Below are 23,917 nucleotides of genomic sequence, written 5' to 3' on the forward strand. Positions count from 1 at the left end.
TTCAAAGGGAAAGCATGCTAGATATTTTGACTAAGCACTTAATTTTTTTTCTATCAAATTACTTCCAGCCCAGCAGCTAGCTCTATGTACATAATAGCTCTGTTGGCTTCAATGAGGTCCTTCAGCTAAGGTCAGCTAAATACCTGCCCCATGAGAGCAGGCCACAGACCAGATGCGAGATGCCATGGTGTCACCTCATCCACCCCTTTCCTCTTCTACTGCAGACCCCCACCCCACTAGCTAATTGTCATCATTTGGCCTTGTATAGTTTTAAATGAATCAAGCTCCATCTGACTTTACTCTTAAACCACTTGTTCATTTCCCTTTGAAAATCCAGATTTTTGTTCACACTCAAATAAGAATACATATCAATATTTTATCTTTTCTGCACTGTATCCCCAGGCAGAAATTATATCGTAATAATAAACTGGCTGGCTTGTTTTAACAGTTCCTGGCTTTTGGCTTTATGCAACACTGCAGGTGTGATTCTAGTAGCAATACTGTAGGTGTGAATTATTATGTTAGCGTAATAGGCTGTACTTTATTGTGCTTTATTGCTTAATTGGCTTCTTCCATAAGGATTCTGTAGTTGTTACTGGGAACTAATGCCAAGCTTTTTCATTAAAAGAGTGGTACTCTTTTTTTTTGTGTTTACTAAGGTCAGTAATTTCAGTGGGTGACTGGCTTTGGGAAATGAAGGAAAGATGTCACTAAATGAATTAAGAAAGTGCTTACTAAGTCCTTAATAAAAGCAGAGCAGGCTAAAAGATGCTCCTTGTTATGTGTAGATACTTGTAACCCCAAAGAGCCCTTTGGGAAAACAGCTGGCTGAGCTTTCTGGCAAAGGAAGCCCTCTCCCATGTTCGGGGGATTCCCAGGTGATGGGCAATATTTCTGTGTGGTTATGTGCTCTGTGACCTCCTCTCCCCTCTCTATCCTTCCCACTTTACTTTTTTCAGAAGATGGAAGATCAAAGTTTTGTCTTCACAGCAACACACAGGCTGATCCCCTTTGCCAGTGTACCCCCACAGGAGTGCACCCCGGGCAGGGGGCTGCCTCCCCTGCCACATGGATTGCCTGAAACCGCAGGGGTGTGGGCAGCTCTCCAGAGCATGTGCAGATCCTGCACTCTACCGGGAATCAAGGGGGCAGGGAGGAGTCCCAGGGGTACCCAGGTGCCCCAAGGATGCCTCTGACACTTGAAACCTGAGACACCTTCAATATATGCAGCCACACCCTGGTGTGGGGACCAAGGGTGTTTTTCAATGGTTTGAAATAATGAAAGCTGCTGCTCCCGTGAGTCACTCAAATTCCCACCATGTACTCTTGCTAAATGATTTCACCTCTACTCCCCTGTGCTCCCTAGCACCGTGCCTGCTCATGCTGCTGAAGTTCATTTTTGGCCTCACATCTTCATTTAAGTCTTTTTATGTTTGTCTTTCTGGAACTGCAGGTTTAGCAGAAGGATCTGTATTTACCTTCAGTTGGGTGAAATATTTATGCCTGGCATCTTGTTTGCAGGAGTAGTGAGGTAGGTGATTTCCCAAGTGGGATCTTCATCATGCAGAGCAGGAAACTTTTGATTTTCCCTTCTTCTTGTAATGGTGTTTTCCAAAACTGTTACTGCAAAGCAGAGCTGGGAGGTAGCTACAAAATATGGATGCAGATCTAGATTCTGAAGTCACAGTGTTTTGCCTGGTTCCCCCAAAGCACTGAGGCCTTATCTGTGGTGGATGCTACCTTGCCTTATAGGGGATCAAAGTGAAAATATGCAGAGCTGAAAGCCTAGTGTATGGACCATTAATGGTTGAGTTAATAGGTGTTAACCACGCACAAGATTGTCCTTTTCTGTGGCTGAGGCACCAAAAGTGTAGTGCTCATTTCTTCCTTTTTTCAGGCCTCACCAGGTCCAACCCAAAGGAGATGAGCGTGTTTGAGCTGTGTTTGCACTGTCTGGCCGGGAAGAGAGGACTCGCCTCTGCCACAAAGGTCTCAGGGGGGTTTGTGCTGAAGTGGGATTCCACATCTGGGATCTACCCAAGAGCTACATCATACTCTCTTAGAGACAGGAAAGATTCATAAAGAGAAGACTTTGAATCAGGAGTCTGCTGTGCATTGCAACATTTATCGTCGTGATTCACATACCTCCAGTGTTACTGCAAATACGGGCAAAGTGTGAAATGATTCTCTCTTTTATCTTGGAGGAAATGCAACGAGCTCCAGCCATGCTGACTCTGAAAGTCAGCTCTACCCTGCTTTGGGCCACAGAAATTGTCAGGATTTTTGAAAAAGCTCAACAAACCTCAAGACCACAATCTAACCAATTAATTTTGAAGTACTTTGGGAACCATTCGGTTTTTTTTCTTTTCACCTTATGTAGCTCCATAGAAACCCTTGGAGTTCTGCAGGTATGTACCTAGTTATGAAGGAGCTGGAGGCACTAGGAGGGCTGGTACATGACTAATAACTGTCAAATTACAGGGAACACTTTAAAATCTCTTAAATCTCTCCCCTTCCCTGCTTCATCCTGGTAACTGGGACAATGACCCTGTAGCTAGGCTGTCTTTCCCAGAGGCAGTCCCTTCACTTGAGGCAGGAGACAATCTGAAGCCACAGGCAAGGGGTTCAGAAACTTTATGACAAAATCATGACATGGGAAAAAAAAAGAGAGACTGGGTGAGCTGCAGCACAGAGGATCACAGGAGGGAGTAGCTGGCATGTGCATGCCAGTGCCAGAATCATCAGACTTTCATCATGGGAACCTCAGCTTGACTGCCAGAAAAACCACCTCCTTTTGTATTCACAGTTGCAAAATGTCTCTACAGCAGCTCTAGCAATTGTTCAGAGAGAAAAGAAATAGAAAAACTTCTCTTGCATCCTTAGCATAGCAGGTGTTTTTACAAATTAAAGAAAAAAGACATTAATTCTGCATTTTATTTTGGCCCTTTGCTATATCCCTGCTCTGCGTCTGAAATGTTTTCTTTGCCAGAGAGACAAGCAGAGGCTGTCAGCTCTTCACAGACAGTTCTTTCAGGTTGATCAATGTTAAGGTTGTTTTCTTGTACACATTTCGGTACTGTTTTTTGGTTTAGACAGCATGGAGTAACTGTATTTACTTTGCTGCCCTGCTGTCTTTAGCAGAAAAACTTAAGAAGTTTATTTCTCATTCCTGTTTGCCATGGAGGCCTCAATCTCAGGGAAAATTGTAGAAAAAACTCAGTTAATTGAAGGTTAAACAAAATGAATGAAGTTTGTATGGTGCCCTGTGGGTTATTAGACTCAAGGTCTGAGCACCTGCCAAGGGGAGTGAGTTCCAGGACAGGAGCATTCATCTGAGAAATCCCAGTTGCTGGACATGGAGGGGTCGAACCTGGGAGCCCCAGGTGCCTCCCAGCTGAGCTTGGCTGCCATGGCTGGTTGTGGGGTGGGTCCCCTGTCCCTTCCCCCACTCCTGGTCCAGAGAACTCTGCAAATGGATGGGAGGGCATGTCCCACCCCACGGGAGAGCAATAGGGACTTGCTAATAGTTCCAGGTGCCTGGCTGCTTCCTTTACTAGCTGTGGAGCGAGCAGGGAGCTCTAAAATCACAAAGACAGGCAATTGCTGGGAGTTAGGGCTGATGAAAGGGCTCATGGGCCTTGCTACAGTGAAAGTCTGGAAGTGGCACAGAGTCAAGGGGTGCAGCAGGCAGTGCAAAGAGAGGTGATCAGCGATGTGTCCTCTGAGTTGCTCTCCATCCACACATGTCTTTGTCTCCCTATCAGAGTGATGCTCTGGACTGGTGCCTGGTTTATCTCCCACTTCAGTCCAGCTTGGAGGTGGAGCTGAAATCACAGGGTATGGATGCAGGATGGAAGCAGAGAGGCAAAGTGTTGTGATGTCCTTTCAATTTCCAAGCGTCTTCCAAGTGCCTCTTTCTATGATATAGAAGAACTTTGACGAAATAAAGCCATTAAGTGAAAACTGTAAGAGCAAAGATAAAGACATATCTGGGTACACCTGCACTGTTATTTGTGAATGTTAAGCAGCATGTTCTGCCTTCCTATAGATCAGTTTGTGTATCTGTGCAGCAGGCTTGATATTTTGTTCCTCATTTGTGCCATAATTGCAGGAGTCCTTTATGCCAATGTAGACACTGATCTCACTGCATGTTGGAATTACAAAATACATGAGAGAGCTGGAATAACAAGAATGTGTGTTTTCTGAAAAAGTAGAAGGTTTCTGGAGGAGGAGTTTTCCCAAAGGGAGCTAAGTTTACAGATCTAACTAATTCAGGCCTTTTTCCTTCTGAAGTTGACACACACATGCGCAAACACACAGGCTCTAGTATCTATTTCATGGACACATTCTTCCCATCTCAGTGTGTAAAGGTCTTGAAAGCAATAGCTACTGGCAGTACCCCAATGCAACATATCTAATAGGTCCTTCCCAGTTTCAAAATCACTGAGGACACACATGGTGAAATGAAAGCAGAGCTTAAACTACCTTGCTGTCAGAAGCAATGAAACTAGCTGCCTGTCCTTGTGGACTTGATTTGTGGGTCCTTTGTTTTTGTAGTCTTGGTTTGCTGACTACATCTCAAGAACTGTGTTGCTAGAGCAACTTTGTTAATCTAACGACTGCAAGTAACTCCAACTCCAACTGTTGAATGCAGGACTTTTCAAAATCTAGTAATACACTGCAGTGGGTTTTCATTGTTTCCCAAATTTTACGGATTAATAGGCTCCAGGTGGAAGGAAAAAAAGAGCAAATTTGATTATTTGTAAACTACCTCTGATTCAGTGGATCTGCCTACATACTTAGAGAGGATATTTTGGATCAGCATCAAATGGCCTAACTCTGCTGACTTAAACACAGCATTTCCAATTTACATCACCTCAGTGTCTGAACCTGATGTTACGTGTGCAGACATGTAACCAGAGAAGGGACACTGCCTCTTCTCAGCTCCACATTTGACCTTCTCTGTGTTGGCCTGTGATTGTGTCTACAGAGATATGGAAGCACATGTATGATCACAAAATATCTATGCTTTGCCATGCTTTCCTCTCTGCTTAGATGGGAAATCTTAGCTCCAGGAACTATCAGAGAAAACTTTTTGATACAACCAACCACTGGAAGAAACAAATGCTTCCAAAGTGGACCTTGTGATTTGTACCTGGTCAGGACATCCTGAATCTGCAGGCTAACAGGAGCAGAGTTCCTTACTGGCTGACATGCATTTCCCAGGCCTAAATTTCTGTCAGGATTTTTTTTGGGTTTTGTTGGCATTTTTGTTTTTTACCTTGCTGTCCCTCCTGTCATGCTGCTGTTCATACTTCCCAGCCCAGAGGAGCTCTGTCCAGGCTTTATCTTAGTGATTTGTATTCCTATGGTCACCACAACAGTTCAGGCTTATTCTTTCAAACAAAATTAATTATTGTTAGGTTATCTGGGAGTTGGACTCAGAGACTCTATTTCACTAATAAGTATAATTTGAAGAGCTTTTGTTTAAAAAGATTTGTTATCTACTGCTTACTGGAAGGTTTTGAATCTTACATCCCTGTTGAGATTGATTTCCTGTACATGCCTAATTACTGATGACACAGTTAGATACAAGCTAAAGAGATATCTTGCAACTGGAAAAAAAAAAGGAAAATAAAAAGCTTTAAGCCAAGTTCCCTTTGACTTAATCAGAAAGAGGCTTAATTTTATTTCATTTAGTAAAGTCACCATGGTAGGATCCTCCTCCAAGAACTTGCAGCAATATGAGGAGTGTGTACAAAACATGTCCAGACATCAAACAGGGCAACTCCCAAAATGTCTCTGCATTTGTAAACATGCATCACATCTGCTCAGCTTGGCTGTAAGCATGAAACGTAAAACTTGGGATAGCTGTCTTATTAATTTGAATGGATGCTAATTCAGGCGGTGGCTTGAGGAGATGGAGGACGCAGCTGCAGCTGGCTTGAAAAAGTTTTTCAAGGAAAAAAAAGATGCCCTGAAAAATTAAATATGTTTTTATTAAAGAAAAGGATCAGTTGCCTAACCTGATTTGTAGTGGATCCCTAGTTAGGCCATTTGGAGCAACTGCCTAAGCACTGTTGTCACTGTTAACCTTTTCCCGGGATCAAACAACAATCTTCGATCCAAAGGATGTTCACTAATGATGAGAACATAGAGAGAGGGAGAAAAGCTTCTGTGGCATTGAGATATGTGTCTTTTATTCCACACTATGTATGAAAATAGCTAGGGAGCCTTTATTGGGATGTATATTGAAGCTTTATAACCACCACAACCACGGACTAGGCTGCTTCAGCAGGTGCACTTGTCCAAACACCTAGCAGAAAGTCCTGCAGTGAGAATGGGTAGGTAGTAGTTTCTAGGGATGTAGAGTGGCACAGCTTATCCCTAAGTTAGAAATATTTATGTAGGTATAAATAAATAAATAGATAGATAAATTTCCATAATAAAATATATTATAGAAATATATTTTACTTAGTCAATAAAGAGAAGTTTTATACCAACATAGGTGCCTGCACAGCAGGGATAGTACTCTTAGAGACTACATAAACTAAACCAATATATATTTGATGCATACTTATGTATGCATAACTATATTTGATACATAATTATAACGAGGAGAGTGTATGAAGATCAGATCTGAGATGTGGTGTAAAGTGAAGGGCCCAAGGTGACCTTCATTCACGGCCAGGCACTAAATGAGGCTCCTGGTTTAAATGTTAATGTAATACTGTAGTCACTACGCTCCTGGTTGATACACCTTTTGGACACAGTTGCTGGAGGAATTTTTTGCCCATAGTTGCGTATCACTGTCCCTCCTTTGCAAGTTACATCTGTAAGATTTTACTGGCAGAGCTGCTGATCTGACTTGTCTCATGCAGTTCTGTCAAAATATCTACATGTACATCTGACTGTGAAGAAGCCTGGGGCTTTTGACTAGAGGCAAAACATGTCGAGCACAACAAGAATGAGGTGATCAAGACTGATCTGGACTTTCAAGAGTTTGGGGATCTGAAATTAAAAGAACAGGGTTTTAGAGTTTTACAAACTATTTGAATACATAAATACAAGCACAGTTATGATTCCCTCACTGGACTACTTTCACACACTGGTTAGTGTTAAGTATTGTCCCTCTCCCCTCCTGACAATATCTAGTCAGATGCACCAGTGAGGCACACTCTTTGCTGTGGAAAATGGTCTTCTTTGGGGAAAGAATTGACACAATTTTTGATAGAGAGGCAGCAAATCTGTCACTAGTTGAACATGGAAAGCACAATTTTGGGAGTGCTGCAACCCCCTGGAAAATGTTGGGCTTCACAATGTAGATATTAAATAACATGTAGTGAGAACTCCATGTGGATTTTGGCGGGGCAGAAAGGGGAAAGTAAGGCCCCTTCTAACACAGAAAGTGAGGTCTGCTTCTTACGGGTGCAAAAATGCCTTGACCTTTTGCCTTTGGCAAAACCTCAATTTATACATGTTCTGTGGCTTGTGTCACTTGGCCACATCCCAAGCTCACCTCTAGTGTGGCTACATTTCAGCAGTGTGGTGTGTGCAAGTGTCATGGGTTGTTATCTACATGACAGCAGTACCCAGAGGCTTAAGCCAGAGCTGTAGCCCATCGCATTAGGCACAGAGCAAATACACTGGCAGTCTCGCTCTGAACATCTCCTGGACTAGAAAGACCAGAAAAAGAGGAGGAAAGGAAAGAGAAGCAGCAGAAAAAAATCATCCAGGGTTGCACAGTGTGCAAACAAGGCAGCAGAGGTTCCTGCTAATGGGTGGTGGCTGTTTTCTTGCCTTCCCAGCCACCAGTGTTGTCTCACTTAATGCTGCAGAAGGTAACTTTTGGGTCATGTCTAGGCACAGGGCTTTTGCAGGGCAGCTCTGGCTTTTCATGCTGTGACAACCTAAGAGCATTTCTCATCCTGTACGACTCCTGTGTCCTGCTGCCAGAGTGACTGTCCTAATGCCCGAGTGACAAACAGGTACATGTGCCCATGTAGAGCTTTTTCTAGGGCAAAGTTCGGCCTTCGAGTTTCAAACTGCTTGTATGCAGCAGGTCATTGCTACTGCTGGAGCTGGGCCTCAAGCACCTGGACCCCTGGATGCCACAGCCTCCACCTTACACTTTGGGCTGAAAGGTGCTGTGCAATGGATACATCGTCTTGTTAACACAGCTGATTTCCCAAGGGAGCTGTGTGCAAGAGGTTGTTTTTGTTCTTTGATTTTTCCCTAATTCACAGAAATGTTCTCCAGAGTACAATAGACTTTATCCACGTTGCTAATGATTATTTCTATTTGTCTCCTTAATAGGACTGAGGAAGTAGTGACTGGTCACCCCTCTGCAATGTCACTCATGATCCCTCCTGGACCTTTTGAGTGACTAGGCTGGTAGGAAATGACAACAGAGTGCTGATGAGATTAGCACTTCTCGCTCTTCATAGTGTAGAAAACCCCAGGACTAACTCATTCTTCAAGCTCCTCAGTGACTAATAGGTGTTTTATCATCCTTTCAATTAGAAAGCATTTATCAGCAATCTTTGCTAGCTCACTGCATGAATTGACCTGTCATTCACTGTCTCTGCCCTTGGAACTGGTAATTAAGTTTAGCAATCTGCCTCAGCAGCTCTGACTGAGATACGTGGTATGTTTCCATGTGAGTAGGCAGACACTTTGGGTTTTCCTTCCCAATAAAAAAGGGCTTTGAGAAAAGTGAATGAATGGTCCCAGCAGATGCCCTGTGTCAGGTACCTGCAACCCTGAAAGCCTCACAAGCAGCGTGCAGTGAGTGGCACAGAGCAGCTGGGCTGCAGAGGGGTGTCAGTGGGGCTAGCCTGACTACCTGTGGCCCAGGGGCAGGAACATCTTTATTTGGAGTTGGCCAACATAAGCTGGGACCAGTACAGAGTGCTTCCTAGCTGAGCACCTGCTTCATGCCTAAACTTTCCAAACTGCGTGCTTTTGGAACAGGAGAGGAGATTTTGCACTTCATTCTTGATGTTGAGGTATGTCAGCCTTGAAGTTTGGGCACAGATGCAAAGCTCTGAAGTCTGGGTACCTCTTTGTTGTTGAGCAAGGGGTAAAGCAAAGCAGTTGCAGTGAAGCATGTTATGTATGGTGAAATCTGGGGATCAAGTACACTGACACAGGTCCTAGACCTTCTCCGGTACAATTCTCCTCAGTGCCAGCAGAGGACATGTCCTGTTGACAGTGTAAACAGCAACAACAAAAAAGGTAACCCAGCCTCCTGCTGAAGGAAGTTTTTTAAGGGGGTTGACCCTACAGAAAAGTGGCTGAACTGCAATGGCACAGTGTGATTTGCAGTGCTGTCACAGGTATTGCTGACATTGAGGCCGCATGCCTGTTGCTATCTCCTGGCCTGTCCAGGTATCTCTTTCTTTTTAAGATGAGAGGAAATTTGCAGATTGCTTACACTAAAGCCACACTGCTGGTAAAGGAGCTTTCCCCCCTCATCTAAATCTGTGGCTGACAATAGTTGATGGGGGCTGGTTTTTTTTTAAGCAAACTTGACTCTGAAAAAACAGACATCTTAAAAATACCCACACAACCTCCTTCACAACTGCGAAGGGGTACAGAAATGCCAGGGTCCCCATTACTCACTCCAAAATCAGGTTCAGGTTGCCTGGCTTGGGGTTTTGGAGGAAACACACAATTTGCAGAGTTCATTGAACCTCACAGAAAATTTGGATTTGAATTTGTCTGGAGCTGTCCTGAAATATTTCTTACTGTTTCTGAAAATATTCCTTACTCTGTTTTACCACAGGAAACGTCCTAAGGGGATTTTTCTGCTTATTCTTTTCCCCCTCCTTCCACTACACCAGGTTCGTCTCCCTGCTGTCTTAAGGAGACCACCTACAACTAAAGGAAATAAAGACCTCTGTGAAAAAATACAGGCAAACCCAGTATTTAAGGGTGAGCTCCCCACAATATTTATCTAGTTGTCTGAGCTGGTGTAACCACAAAATGGGGAAGAAAAAAAAATTATTATCATGCGGTGGCTGGGAGGATAACCTCTGTTTAAAAACAACAACAAAAACAAAATGCAGCAGCGTAAAAGTGATGAGAAAAGTGCCAAGTAGAGGAAAGGAAAAGGACCAATATTTATGAGCTATAGCAGATAATAACACTAGGAGGTATTGCCTGGTGAGGATAAAACAGCAGACATCTTTAATTTTGGAGCAGAGAGACGGGGTCTTCTATAGTTTATTTAACAGGTTTCTCTGTATTTATAGGGGAAAAAAGTGGTCCTGGATATGAAAAAAAAAAAGAAAAATAAAAAAGATGGGCAAAAAAATACACTTTCTTCCCGGAAAACATCCAGAGGTTCCTTACAGCATTCTGCACCCTGAAGATCATGTGCCTTAACTTCAGACCTGAAAAGTAGAGAAGGAAAGAAACACTTACAATTTGGAGCAAAGGCCGCCTTTCCTCACCGAGGCACTAAGCAGGGACGTAAATTACAGGGTATCTGTTTCAGGCCCCTTTCAGTATACGGCTCCTATAAGAGCTCCAGAGTAAGATAATCCTCTGTAGATCAGAGGCAGCGTGTTATTAGCAGGAGCTCATAGGTTACATTTAGTGGTGCCTGGGGTACCTTTATGCTGAAGCATTAGTGTCAGCCCGAAAGCACATAATCTTTCTCTTGAGTCTAATTATACATTCATTGCACATGCAACAGAATATTCAAATGTGTTTAATTAGTCGAAAGATTGTGCTTTACACCCACAAAAGCAAGGCAGTAAGGACTAAGGATGAAAAGTCAAATAGCCTCTTTTATCTAATTGCATCTCTGACTGCCTGGGAGTCCCCAAGCACCAGTGTGAAAGATACTATAAAAATATTTAAATATAAAGCTGTAGCTGAATAAGCTACAGCCACAGCAAATGCCTGTGTTTCTGTTATGCTTAATGACCAGTTGAATTGTTCCTGATTTACACCAGTTCACACAGAAAGGGAAAAGTGTACGGTTTGTGTCCGTTTGGCCCCTCAGTTGGATCACCTCTAACATTTGTGGTGTGGGCAAAATACCTTCTGTTGTTTGTAAAAGAGGTTTGTTATCTGTTTTAAAAATGCCTTATTTACATTTTCCCATTAAAGAGTATTAAGTAAATTTCTCAAGGATTTCCATTAAAGTTAGGTTAATAGCTCAAATAGAGGGTTATATTTAATTTTAAAGGCTTCACCCTTGAAAACAACACTATCATTTTATCTTCTCATCTGAAGTACCTTGTTTTTTCTTGTTTTTTGGTGTGGTAAGTTAACTGGATTTTGCAGGTGCTTTCTGAAATCTAATGGTGACATAATTGTTATATAAATTTGCAGCAAATAAGTTTTTGCCATAGAGACTGTGGCTAAAGAAGAGATCTGGCAAGAAGGAGAATGAAGGATTGTGCTTCTACCAGTTCACTCGCCACTTAGCCCTGGGTGAGCACTTTTGGTTGAGATTTTCGGGAGTGGTCACTCTGTCCCCAAGCCCATTAATGTAACCTTATTTTATACTCATTGCTGAGTATCAACAGCCCCAAAGGAGACCATCTCTGGACAGGCACTGGCCCCCAGCCAGGCATCTCCAGGCCCCTCCCAGGGGAGCCGAGTGTCCTGGCCATGCTCTGGGTCAGCCCAGCTTCATGCAGCTTTGGCTCTGCTTCACCACTCCAGTAGTATAATGCCTTTATCTCAGAGGCATTTTGGGTGGAAGGGATACCTTCAAAGTAGGGTCATCTTCCATGTAAAATCAGCTTTTTCCTGGGCCAGGACAGGGGCCTGCAGATACGAGTTTTCCCAAGGTATGGTCTGTGGTATGCGATTTAGTGCAAAGACAGTGCAAGAGTGAAAGAAAAAAAAGCAAACCATGAAGTGAGCTGAAAATCCAGCTCCTAGAATTAGAGGAGTTAAGGGCACTCAGTCCTGCCTTAACAGATTTCAGAAAATGAAAATAAGCCACTGCTATTGAGGATTAATTAGCTCAGCCAGGATGGGTGATAACAAATGCCCTTCAGTGGGCTGTGACCATGAAGATGCTGCATCCACAGCTCATCTTTGGGAAGCTGCAGACTTTCCTCAGAGAATGGGTGTCAGAATAAATCTGCTCAGTATTCCCAAATACCAATATTTCATCCTGGAAAGACAGGACCTTAGTGAAAGCAGAGTAGAAAATAGCTAATATTATACAATATAGTAATCATTTTATTTCCTTCTAGGCTGGGAGCATGGTGCCATATGCAAAGCATGAATCAGGATACAGTGAATTTATTCCTTTAGCACTTTTGAAAACCACCATGTCTGTGTATGCAGCTTGTGGAACTTGTCATGCAAAGACCTCTGTTGTTTTAGATACCCTTATAAAGGCTCTGAAAGGGATCTCAAAGAATACAAGATATTGAGGGACTGATTGACACTTTCTATGTAGACCACAGGACCATGAGACACAGCTCCTGAACTGTGGGCACTTGCTCTTGCTGCAGGCACTAACCCAGGGAAGCCTAGGTGTCTACCTCCCTGCTCTCCTCCAGCTTTGCAAATAAATTCTGGGTAAGTTTTGGCAGTCTTTGGCACTTTGGTGCAAGCAAATCTCCCCCTGTGCTGACTCTTTAATAGAGGAGATCTGTTTGAGCCAAATTTTCTTCTTTCTTTCCCCTCTGCAGCTTCTGTCATTTGGAGGTGTAGCTGGGGAGCAGAGTTCATGCCAGTGTGTCTTCTGAGGAACAGGTTGGCCTGTTTGGATTTTTTTTCCCTAAGGGTGCAATGACCAGCCCGTGGAAAAGGTGTTCAGAGGAATGGCATGGCTGGTAGGAATATTGAGGAGGAGGTAGTGAGGCTGCAGCTGTAACTGTAAGCACAACCTCTGGTCATAAATTTGGTATTTTCTCCTCCTAAAACACCATCTGCTTGCTACTGTTTATATTCCATGCCAACCCTCACACATTCAGGCAAGTCTGTGCTACAGGGACACCTGTGGTCACAGCTCCTCCCTGAAGTCATCTTTGCAGCTTGGGAGGAAGGTGACCTCCCCTTTCAGAGTACTTCAGCCTGAATTAACAGAAAACTGCCTGTGGTTGTGGGCACATTACTTTGAGTGTTTATGCCACTTATCTGTTACCTAAAGATGGAGGTTTTGAAGACACTTTAAAGTGTTTCTTTTTCTTTCAGCTAATCTTACAGTGTCAGGAGCCTGCACTCATGAGAAAGTTGCACCAATTTACTTCAAGGGGCTTTAAGTTTTAGTTAGAGTGACATGGGACATGCTATACATGTGGAGGGTAGGAAAGCTCTGCAGAAGGATCTGGACAATGCTAGAAGCAAAGTGTGACCTTGCAGCTTCCCATTGTGCTCTTTCACTTCAGTTTTCTGGTCAGTCACGAGAGCTCAAGCAGAAGGCAGCCAACTCTCCCCATCTCCCATCACCCTTGCAGGGTGTGTACTGTGTATTCCACTGCAGGGCAGCCCTCCCTGGCACGTGGTTTGCTCCCCGACAGGCTCATGTGAGCACTGCTGGGACTCCAGGGTGTGGATCCCGTACTGGGTGGGCTAGGTGAATGACTCACAAAAGCTGGGATTGTGCCCTGCCAGCAAGCAGCAAAGTGAGCAATGATGCTGCCAGTCCTCTGCAGGGTGAAGTGAGCCTCCCCAAGGCAGCCCTTTGTCCCTTGGAGGGAGGATGAGGAGGAGGTGTAAATTGCAGCCAGGTTTCCACACGGTAACCTGAAGGCCTTTACCTCTGCAATGTGTTTCACAACCAGCACGGTGGGCCAAGAGATGACTTTTGTGCTTTTCTGGTTTTCCCACCCAGTGTGGCTCGGTCCCTAATAAAAATCAGTGGGCAGTAGGTTTCTTGGGTAACCACTTCTCCATGAGACAAAATGAGAGAAAAAACAAATTGGGAATTATGGGCTGTTGGATTTTGCCTTGCTCATCCTTAAGGCCTGTGTGCAGATGTGTAGCGCCGAAGGTCAAAGGCCGTTGACTTCAGCTTCTTCCCCTTAATTTTTATATCCACTCTTACTGGATAGGATGGGTTCAGCCTGTGGATGCCTGTATCCCACTGCTCTTTTCAGGATGCTTCCCAGTGTTTTTGTTGGGGTGAGGACAGGGGCTTCCTATGGGAAGTCAGCCCATGAGGCTCATTACCCCCTCTGGAACCATTACTGTGCTGAGGGATGAGTAAGGAGGCTCTTGCAAGGAGGAGTGCTCAAAGCTTGCAACTGCAAAAATCCGAAAGCAAGACAGTGGAAAGCTGGCTGGATAAATGTGGAAAGCTCTTGGAAATAAACAACCCACAGAGGCACCGCCAATCTTTTTGAAACTGGTTTAAAGCAATCAGTTACTGAGTCCTACTCCATGTGGGTTGAGCCTGAGGGGAAGGCTGGCATTCCCTGCGAGGTGTGCAGGGGGCACAGCAGGTCCCTCTCCCAGCCAGGAGCCTCCTGGGGCTGTAATGTGGAGACATGAAGCCAGCTGGCTGTGTTGGAGGCCAAAAGCCTCTCTTCCCAGGGGCTGGAGCAAAGTTGAGGGTGTTGAGCAAGATGCAGGGCTGAGTCTGGCGTCCCCCAATGGTGGCAGGGGAGGGCGAGGGCATGGCAGGGTTGTGGGAGTTGTTGTCATCCTGCATCCATCTGCCCTGCAACATTTTTAAAGTGCTAACATATTTTATGACACCGTGCAAGTGAAACGAAAGAGTGGCTCCTGGCTCCTCGTAACTTGTGTAAATTCCAGATGTGACAATCCTTTTACTGGCAAATGGAGATGTTTATCCCTGTGCTCTCCTCGAGTTGAATTAGCTCCACTAGGAAGAGCTCGCTGAAAATGTGCCTGTCTGGCTACTAAATGGCTGCCTAATTGTCCCTCTGCCCCTTCCCGGAGCCGTACATAAAAAGTGCAATCCAAATTCCTGGGCAAACCAGGCAGGGCTCTGGAGAGCACTTCCCGCCCCCCTTCAGGAATTGAACGTCACGCCTAAAGGATAATGCAGGATTAGGGCAAGGGGAAAACGAGTGGCTTAAACAGATCCCAACTGCAGTGAGGCTCAGCAAAATGTGTCCTTATTCCCAGCCATAGCCCTCTCTCTCTCTGTCTCTTTTTTTTTTTTTTTTTTTAATAAAATTTGTTATTATTGCAAGGGGAAGGAGGAAAGGGGCCTCCAGATTGTGAAACAAGCGGAAGAGGAACAGTGTTAGTTCCCTGAAAGCCCCCAGCCCAGGCCACAAGGCTGCCTTGCCCTCTGCCACATGGTAGCCTACATGGGAAACCCTTCCCGGCCCTTCCCAGCCTATCCTCCCCCACCTCCTCCTCCTCCTCTCCCGGAACACACAGGCACTAGTTATTAGGGATTAGGTGGAACAGATGCATGTAAGATGCTTACTGCCTTTTCCAGACGCAAGGCCACTTTCCAATCAGCTCAGAGGAAACAGGGTAATTAGATGGAGTCGCGGCCGGGGAGTGGGGGGGAATTAGCCTCTTACTCAACCAGAGCCTGCAAGGCCACCTCTTCCCCCCCACACTCCCTCCTTTCCCCTCCTCCCCATTCCTCTGCCTACTCTGTCTTTTCAAAGCTTTTTGTTTTTTCTTTCCCTTTTCCAGGAGGCAGCTGATGCCGGCCGGCTGGATGCCAAGCAGGTCAGGCCTCTGCAGCTGAAACTGCCCGAGATTCTTAAGCGGGATGATGAATCAGCTGTGTCCTTTAGGACACATCCTCTCTTGGACATGCTGCTGGGATGTCGTGTCTTTCTGCTGCTTCCCCGTGAGAGTGTGCTCAGAGCTGCTGGCTGATGACACTGGGTGGGTTGATGAGTTTGGTTTAACTCTTCCTCCTCCCCCTCATAAACTAGCTTTGTGCCCTGGTGAAATTATTGCCCCTTAAGCTGACGATAGCAGTTGTCGATGCAGTAGAGAAGGAGTGCCTGGCTTTGAAGGAAATGTTGCCTTGCTTGTCATTTGCCTGCTTTTAAAAGCATATTAAGACAGCTTTGGCTTGAGTGCCCTGCAGGCAGGAATTCTGAGTGAGGACAGGCTGGTTTTCACTGTGCCCATCCCTGCTCCCAAAAAAAGCTTTGACTGTTGGGGTTGCTGAGTGCAACTGCTGCAGACTGGAGGCTGCTGTACCCAGGCTGCCTCATGCCTGATGACTCTCACAGCACAAAAAATTTTTCTTTTCCATCTTCTTTAAAAGTCCTTGGGTGTGTTTACACTTAAGTGCTTGTTCATCCCTGAGGAGATTTTGCTGGGTAAAGTCCTCCAAATGTGGAGGGCTGTCCTGTCACTGTTATGTACAGGGCAGCTGAAACAAGGTAATGGTTATCAGGCACTGGGGATGATGATTAAGAAGCTGACTATTGTATTTATGACCATCTCCTCCCACAAGCTCCTGCCTTGCTTGTTTGCCTTCTGAGGCCTGACTGCACTGCTGTTTGTTGTGAGAGCACTGCTCTTTTCCAAGATGTTTGGTTTTAAAACCATCAGAATGTCCCCAGGGCATTTGAAAGGGGATGTGCTGTGTCACAAAAGACAGTGTTCCCCGTGGAAGGATTTTTTTTCCAAGTGACAGGTCAGTTGGGCAGTAAACATGCAAAGGAAAATCACCATTACAAATGTATGTGACCAGAGAAGAGCTGACCCCAGCTCTGAGGCAAAGAAACCAGAGAGTGTCTGGACTTTCCCAAATGCAGGTGCTGCTCCACACTGGTAGTACCCTTTTGAACATCATGTAGATAATTTTCTGAGATTGACAATAACCTCTTTCCCTAAGCATGCAGAAGCACCAAATGTTGAAATCCACTTCAGGGCTGGATGGAAAATTTCTGACTATGATTTGCTGTCAGGAAATGCTGGTTCAGCAAGAGGAAAAAGATGTCAACTTCAACAGTAAAAAAGGATCAGAAAGAAGCAGAAAAAATATGATACCATTGAAGATACTCTCCTGGGGGCTTTTTGAAGCAGTGAGGTTTATTTTTCAGTGCCTTGTTTTTATTGTTCATTGACATGTGGGATAAACACAGTCAGAACAGAGGCTGCACCATCTTTTTCCCTGTGGTTTTGCTTAGTATATGGTAGGTAACAGTTTCTACATACCCAAAACATCCTTCCCAGTGCCTACCTGCAATAACACAGGTGGTAACAGTGCAGGTAGAGGGGAAGGAACTCTTTATGAGTTTTTTATGACCTTTCTTTAGGGAGAGGAAAGTGCCTCTGTAAAGTACAAAACTCCCATGGAGGCATGCTGGGATCTGTCTTGGAGGTGGATTATCTCCTTCACTGACACCCTGCTCTCCTGGCCATGTGGGTTAACTGATGACCTAGTAAAACCATTGGCTCCTCTCAGGTCTCGACATACTCCTCATTTATGTAGCTGCAGCTACTTAGGTCTGGTAATTCTAAAAATGGCATTCTTCCTGAGCACCCAAGTCCTCACAGGAGTACAAAATTAAATATGCAGGACAAAAACAAGACATGGAAGAATAACCCTGTGTTGCATGGGAAGTGTGTGTAATTTTGGTTACTGCTCTGCATTTTTTTATGTCTGCCAAATACATGAGATTGACAAGTAAATAGACAAAAATATATATGCTGAAGCGAAAAAAAGCTAAGAGAAACAGTATTCTAGTGCAGTTCTGAAAACAGCCAACCAAATAAATCTCCCCAATACACAGCTTTTCTACCCAGGGTGGCTGTTTGGTTGAGGACCTTCCCAATTAGCATTGTAAACATACCAAAGTGCTATGCGTGTTTTAGAGTAAATCAACTACATAGATTATTACTGTTGGATAGCAATTAAAATGATTGAGTAGTCTAATCTATGTCCTGGTGTAGTGCCAACTATCAGAGCTCTGATTTATGCATTTCTTCCTCCTCCCCATGCTGCTTCTGAAATGGGACAGCGTGGGAAGCCTGGCAGTGCATGGGACAGAACTTCTCTGGGCAGTATCAGGCCACTAGTTCCTTGAATTCCCCTCCGGGAAGTGGGATGGTGGGAGGAGAAGAGACTTGGCTCTTCCCATCCCTGCTGATGAATGGGGCCAGGCTTTCTTTGGACTGCAAGTGAATTCACCGGGCCAGATGCTCAGGCCAAGCCCCAGGATTGCTTGTTCCTAGGAAGGAAAGGTAGAAGATTCCTGAGGTCATTAAAAAAAAAAAAATTATTTTGTGATATGGTGAAGTTCCTGTTTCAGAAGTGATGCTTGTGTTTTAGTCTCCTTTTTCAGTGCTGCCCCCTAAGGCAGAGGATACAAGAGGGGTGCATCCCTCGCAATTGTGACTTCCTTTGGCTGGGATGTGGGATGCTGTGGCCGGCCTGCTGTGTTTTCTGTCTTTCTCTGGGACAGCTGAAGTGAGTACTGCAGTAACAGATACATTCGTGATGGATGGACTGGCAGAACCAACATATTTTACAGAGGTTAATAAGAGTTTTGTAGCTGTTATTTATTACCAGGCCAGGGAACGCCTACACGTGTCCCTATCTCTTATTGCAGTAGTAACGCTTGTCTTGAAAACCAGCTCATCAGCTTTCCCCCAGGCTCTCATCTGCTTTTCCCCTCCTTACAGTTTCTTCAGGCCATGCTGCCCGTTTAGCATTTCCCTGAACTACAAGGGACAGACTGAGTGTCTGGGAATGTATGCACAAATCAGATGACCCGAAACAGCCTGCATTTTTCCCCCCTGTTACTGGATCACTCAGGTGTTCTTGCTTTGAGTCTCCCTCTTTGTTACCTACTGGGGCATTTGTGGCTGGAAGGTTGTCGGGACAGGGGCAGTTTGACACAAGCATGCACAGCACAGAGGAGCAGTCTGACCTGCTCGCAGCTCCACACACTGCTGCTCGGATGACAGTGGTGATTTTTCACGCTTGTTATTGGAAGAAGGAAGTAACTGTTTGCCGTAAGCCACGTACTAACCAGGAGCTGGATTTCTGGGGACCTTTACCCGTTTGTTTTCCTCTCCGAGTGACTTGCCTCTGAGCGGGACACTTTGCAGCCCGAGCCTATGTCAGCCCTGCCGGGGTCTGGCATTTGTCAGTCACTCAGAAGTGGGGAGCTCAAGTGAGAGGTTTTCCCAGTTGCCAAACATTGTTCCTACTATGGGAGGCTTTTGGTCCCAACTTTAGAGAAGCTGTCAGTTGTTCTGGCTGCTGGGCAATGCTTCTGCCAGCCCGGGGGTGAAAAAGGAAAGGCAGGGTTGTCCAAGTCTCTGGCCAGATAGCGCCTGGATTTCACCGCCACGTGATGCAGCTGTTTAGCAGCTTGTGCATGCAAAAGCTGTTGAAAACCAAAGGGGCATGGGAGAAAAGGAAGAAACATTTTGTTTCTCATCTCCCCTCCTCTGCCTGTTTTTGTCATGCTGCTGTTCTCCTGCCCCGCTCCTCAACTATTTGGCAGAATCGCTGCCATTGCAAATGTACGTGACTAATCTGTTACTTGGGGAAACGATTCACAGGCATGAATGACCCAGGCGGTCAGAGAGCTGATGGGATCCTGTGCTAGGAAGAGTGTTTTGGGGTTTGGGGGGGTTTGGTGTGCTTCTTTTTTTTTTTTTTTTCTTCCCTAGAGGGTTGCTCCCTTTGTTAACTGATGGGAGAGAGATACCCATCGGAGTACTAGATGGATAGGGTCTCTGTTAAAGAGGTGGCCACGCTCTTCCCAGCCCCAGGGGCAGATGCGCTGCACCAGGACTGCACGTCCCCCTTCCTCCCCAGCCACGTGGATGCCGTTCCCTCGCGGTGGCACGGTGCCATCAACCACAGCGTGCTCGCCGGAGTGCAGAGGCTCTGGAAGGTCTGGGTGTGAGATTAGGGCAGATCCCTACAAGTTCGTCTCCCAACCAGCTCAGGCAGACACCCGAGGCCGTGGGACCGGAATGCTCTGACCTGAATACAGCCAGGCACTGTCCCTTCAAGCCCGGTCCTCACCTCCCTCTGCCACTTTGCTTTGCTCCGTTTCAGCTGTGCATCCTTAAGTGATTCAGGGGCTCCGGGCCAAAGGGCTCTTTGCCCCGCTGGGCTGATCCTGAAGAGAAGGGGTGATGTGCCAGGAGGTCTGGGAGGCGAATGTCATTTCATCACAGTTCTCCTGGGAGAGGTAGAGGGATCCAGCATGGGAACAACGGGGGTGGGGGGGCAGGGGTTAATGACTAGAAATGGGATAAATTAAAGAAGGGAACATGTAGGCCAAGTATTTGAAGAAAACATATGTCTAAATGCGGTCAAGCCAAGAACTATTTTCTCAAAAAAATAAGTAAATTCCAGAGAATGACTAAATTACTGGACACAGCTCCTAACTAGGTACCTTGAAAATGTGTTGAATCAGGCTGTTGGTGTGAATTACTCGCCCAGCTCTGGAAAATATACCCTAGGGAGTACCAGCTTTCCTGGTTTTCCACTGATCTTAATGCTAAAGTGAAACCTCCTGAGGCAAAGGGACATTAACTAACTTACAGTGCCATCTAGCCCCATCTAAGACATAAGACGTCTATGAGTGGTTGCTAATTTTGTTCCTGTAACAGGGAGGCTGAGTCACTTCAGCTCTAACCCACCTCGTAGGTCATGTGCTTGTGGGTATAAGTGTATCTTGGAGTACATCTGTGCATGCACTGGGATGTATTTTTGAAAAGCTGTCCATGAGCCATAAACGTAAATGCCTGATTGGGAGCCATCCCAGCTGGACAAATCCTATGTGTTTTCATGGCCACTCGAGGTGGGGAGGGCAGCTCAGTGTTGTTTAGGCCTGTCTTGCACTTTCCATTGATAAGACCTTACTTTGGATGCCTCAGGAATTTGCCAGCCTGCAAGTGCTTGAGCTGGGAGTGTTGGGTGCTGGATGCTCGCTGCAGGCTGTTTGTGGGGACGTCTCCCCAGAGCAGCCTTTGTAACAGCTCCCAATGCTCAGAGCACGGGTTTGCACTTTCTGAGGGAAAAAAAAAGGCAAATAAGAAAGCAGCAGTGCTGCTGCTACTGCTCATCTTGTGAAACACGTTGGGAGCAGAGGGTGGTGGCTCTGGCTCCTGCTGCCCACACTGTGCTGTGACTGCATCCCTGCGCCTTTCACTGCACTCACTACAGACAAATCATCCCCTGAAAGATGGGGACATGGGGTGAACTCTGGTGACCCATCAAAGGCCACAGAGTGGAAAAAGATGCCTTGGGCTCCCTGGTTACAAGGGTTCAAGGCCCCCTGAAGTCTGTGAGTGTCCTAAAATTACTGTGTTAGCTCTTTGGGCCTCTGCTTTTTGCCCTTGTGGGCTCCAGAGAGATTCAGGGGGTGCTGCTGGGGTCCATGGGTTTGGTGCAATAGCTTGGTTTTGAGTCTGCAAAGCTGGTGCCAGCCTTTCTTTTCTGTCTTGCAAAAGGCTAATGCGGGGAAGCTGGCCAGACTGCCAAAGGTAGCAAAGTAGCCTTTTTCTATGCAGGAAAACACCCATTATCCTAACTGGGCTTGGATTACCAGTGTTTTTTCGCACTTTCTCCTTTATGTTTCTTTTTTTTTTTCCTTGTGTGCTTGCAGTAATGTCCGTAGCCAGACATATGCTCATGGCCTGGAATGAAGTCGGCTGCGATTTCATCCTAAGGGAGTCGCTCAACAGGGGTTTTGTGGAGGCAGGATGCAGGCTCTGGTGGAGCTGCACATGTGCTGTTAGACCTCCAACTGCACTCCCCCTGCCTTCAGCTTTGTGGGAACGAGGAGCAGCAGGCTCAGAAATACAGCCAGTCTGGTGCACATCTGGAGGCAGTAATTGGAGGTAAAGTGTGCACCTTCTGTTCTCGATTGAATGAGGTGTTTTCTTGCGTTAGCAATTTCAGCGCATCAGCACCAAAATTCATCCTTTTAAACACACTTGCTCCCCATCCCCCATGCTCTGTGCTGGTCCGAACCTTCTCCAAGCATAAAGGTGTTGGGAGCTGGGTTGCAGGGTCAGGCCTCTCTCCTGTAAGGCTCCTTGTGCCTTACTTCCTTTATCTCCAACAGCAGCCAGAAGCACATGCTGCGGCAACATAATCATTTAATCCAGGCTGGTGAAACCTGTTCTCCAGATGAACAACTGACAGATCGTTTGCTCTGTAGCTCTGCATATGAATGCAATGTTTGTTGGGGTGGCTGGATGCCGGTGCCAGTTTTCCACTCCAGTTTCCAGCAAAGCCAAGCAGCAGCCTGACCATGAATCTGCTTTCAGCTCCTTCCTCTGCTCCCTGCAACATCCTTGCTGCAGCCACATTAGTGCTGGGGCTCTCCCTCCCTGGCTGCTGGCCACTGGTTTGGTGCAGTAGGTGCACAGGTTCCTGGCAGGCGGATGCAGCCCTTGGAGGAGCACAGCAGGCCTCTGGCACCCGGGATAGGAACGTGTTTGCCTGGGGAGGCAGGTGATACCTGAAAGGGTGCAGCCAAAACTAACAAAGGTGTGTTCAGAGATAGATACAGTTTGATCTTTAGCCCCTGATACAAACCTTGCCTTGGCTGGGGAAGCTGCTCTGCCAAGCCCTCTCGTAAGGGCGTAACAGCCTGGTGGATTGCTGGTGATTCCAGCAGTGGGTTGGAGCAGGGACATGTACTGCTGCCTCCCTTGCAACTGCTGTGAGTTAGCAGGGGCAAGTGAGAGGGGCACCCCCTGTTCTAGGCCTCTGAAGTCCTCGGGTATGAATGTTAGACGTGAGGAGATGGTGCTCTCATAGTCTCATGTGCCATCACAGAATTACAGAACGGTTTAGATTGGAAGGGACCTTAAAGATCATTGAGTTCCAAGCCTTCTGCCATGGGCAGGGACACCTTCCACTAGACCAGGTTACTCAAAGCCCTGTCCAACCTGGCCTTGAACACTTCCAGGAATGGGGCATCCACAACTTGTCTGAACAACCTGTTCCAGTGTCTCACCACGCTCACAGTAAAGAATTTCTTCCGAGTATTTAATCTAAATCTACTTTCCGTTTAAAAGCATTACCTCTTGTCCCATCACTACGTGCCCTTGTCAAAAGAGCAGAGCCAGTGGTTCATTGCACATCGTGCAAATGCATGTGCTCATGTAGGTTTTCTGAGTGCCCAGAAAATCTGTCATCTCCTAAGTGCTGGAGGTACTTCTGGTGAGCAGCCCATCCTGCTCTGCTGTGGCCTTTGTTTGCTGCTTCTCTGGTTTCAGGTTCCATCCCTTCCAGATTTTGTAATGCAAGCAGCAGCTGACACTCTCACGGCCCAGCTGATGGCTTGGTGGTTGCATGAAACCGGGGAGAGCACTGTGGTGTGCACTGGTGGCAGCCACTGCTCCAACAAACAGCATTACAAACTTACCAGGTGAATATGCAATGGTTTTGCAGACATATTCTTTATTTTTGGCTTAAGGAGCAAGCTGAGGGCTGAGACTTTACCAGGGCCAGCTTATGCCTCTTGAATTGCCTGATCTGCTTGCACTGCCTCTGACGATGGAGAGCTGAAAGAATCTGCTTGCATTCAGATTGCAATCCAGATTCCTTTAAAACGCCTTTTCTGAGAAGAGCACGCCTTAAATATTTTTGGGCCAAACACTGTGAGAGGTTGGCTCAGCCTCCAGAAACACTTTCCAAAGCTTGTAGTCCAGAAAAACGTCCTCTAAAAATGCACTGCATCCCCCTGCATTAGCTGGTCTGACCTACTGTGGCCATATAACAGGATTTTTCTTTCAGCTCATATGAGATTTGTATTAAGATCTATATTTGTTACACAGTGCAACAGCTTCTTTTTCTTCCTTGTTCCATGTTATGCACATCCAGTGCCTGTCTCTGTGCTAGATGAGAGCCTGTGGGGCATTTAGGGAGTGCAGGTCTGGGCCGTGTATCACCCTGTCACCAGGACCAAGCTGGGAGAGGTCAGTACATGTGCACAGCTCGGAGCAATGCGTGCTGTGCTCGGGGGGGGGGGGGGGGGGGGGGGGGGGAGGGGATGGGAGG

General features: G+C 46.1%; 1 protein-coding gene across 45 annotated transcripts in view; it reads left to right on the top strand.

Moving 5' to 3' along the window:
• Nucleotides 1-23,917, top strand: part of F13A1 (coagulation factor XIII A chain) — a 274,375-nt gene that overhangs the window by 21,762 nt on the left and 228,696 nt on the right. For 16 of the 45 annotated variants that reach the window (XR_014226646.1, XM_082286988.1, XM_082286989.1 and 13 more), the window contains 6 exons: nucleotides 1,454-1,531; nucleotides 1,898-9,936; nucleotides 11,347-11,448; nucleotides 12,434-12,555; nucleotides 12,669-12,732; nucleotides 15,601-15,798. Coding sequence is in view for 33 of the 45 variants with exons in the window: in XM_082286988.1 (XP_082143114.1) it covers nucleotides 15,789-15,798 (10 nt within the window). In the remaining 12 variants the exon portion in view is untranslated. Of the gene's footprint in view, nucleotides 1-1,453; nucleotides 1,532-1,897; nucleotides 9,937-11,346; nucleotides 11,449-12,433; nucleotides 12,556-12,668; nucleotides 12,733-15,600; nucleotides 15,799-21,509; nucleotides 23,836-23,917 lie in introns of all 45 variants that reach the window. The other 29 variants (XR_014226635.1, XR_014226636.1, XR_014226637.1 and 26 more) reach the window with 17 other exon arrangements.

Source organism: Coloeus monedula (assembly GCF_965178545.1).
Source record: "Coloeus monedula genome assembly, chromosome: 1".
Taxonomy (NCBI): Eukaryota; Metazoa; Chordata; class Aves; order Passeriformes; family Corvidae; genus Coloeus; species Coloeus monedula.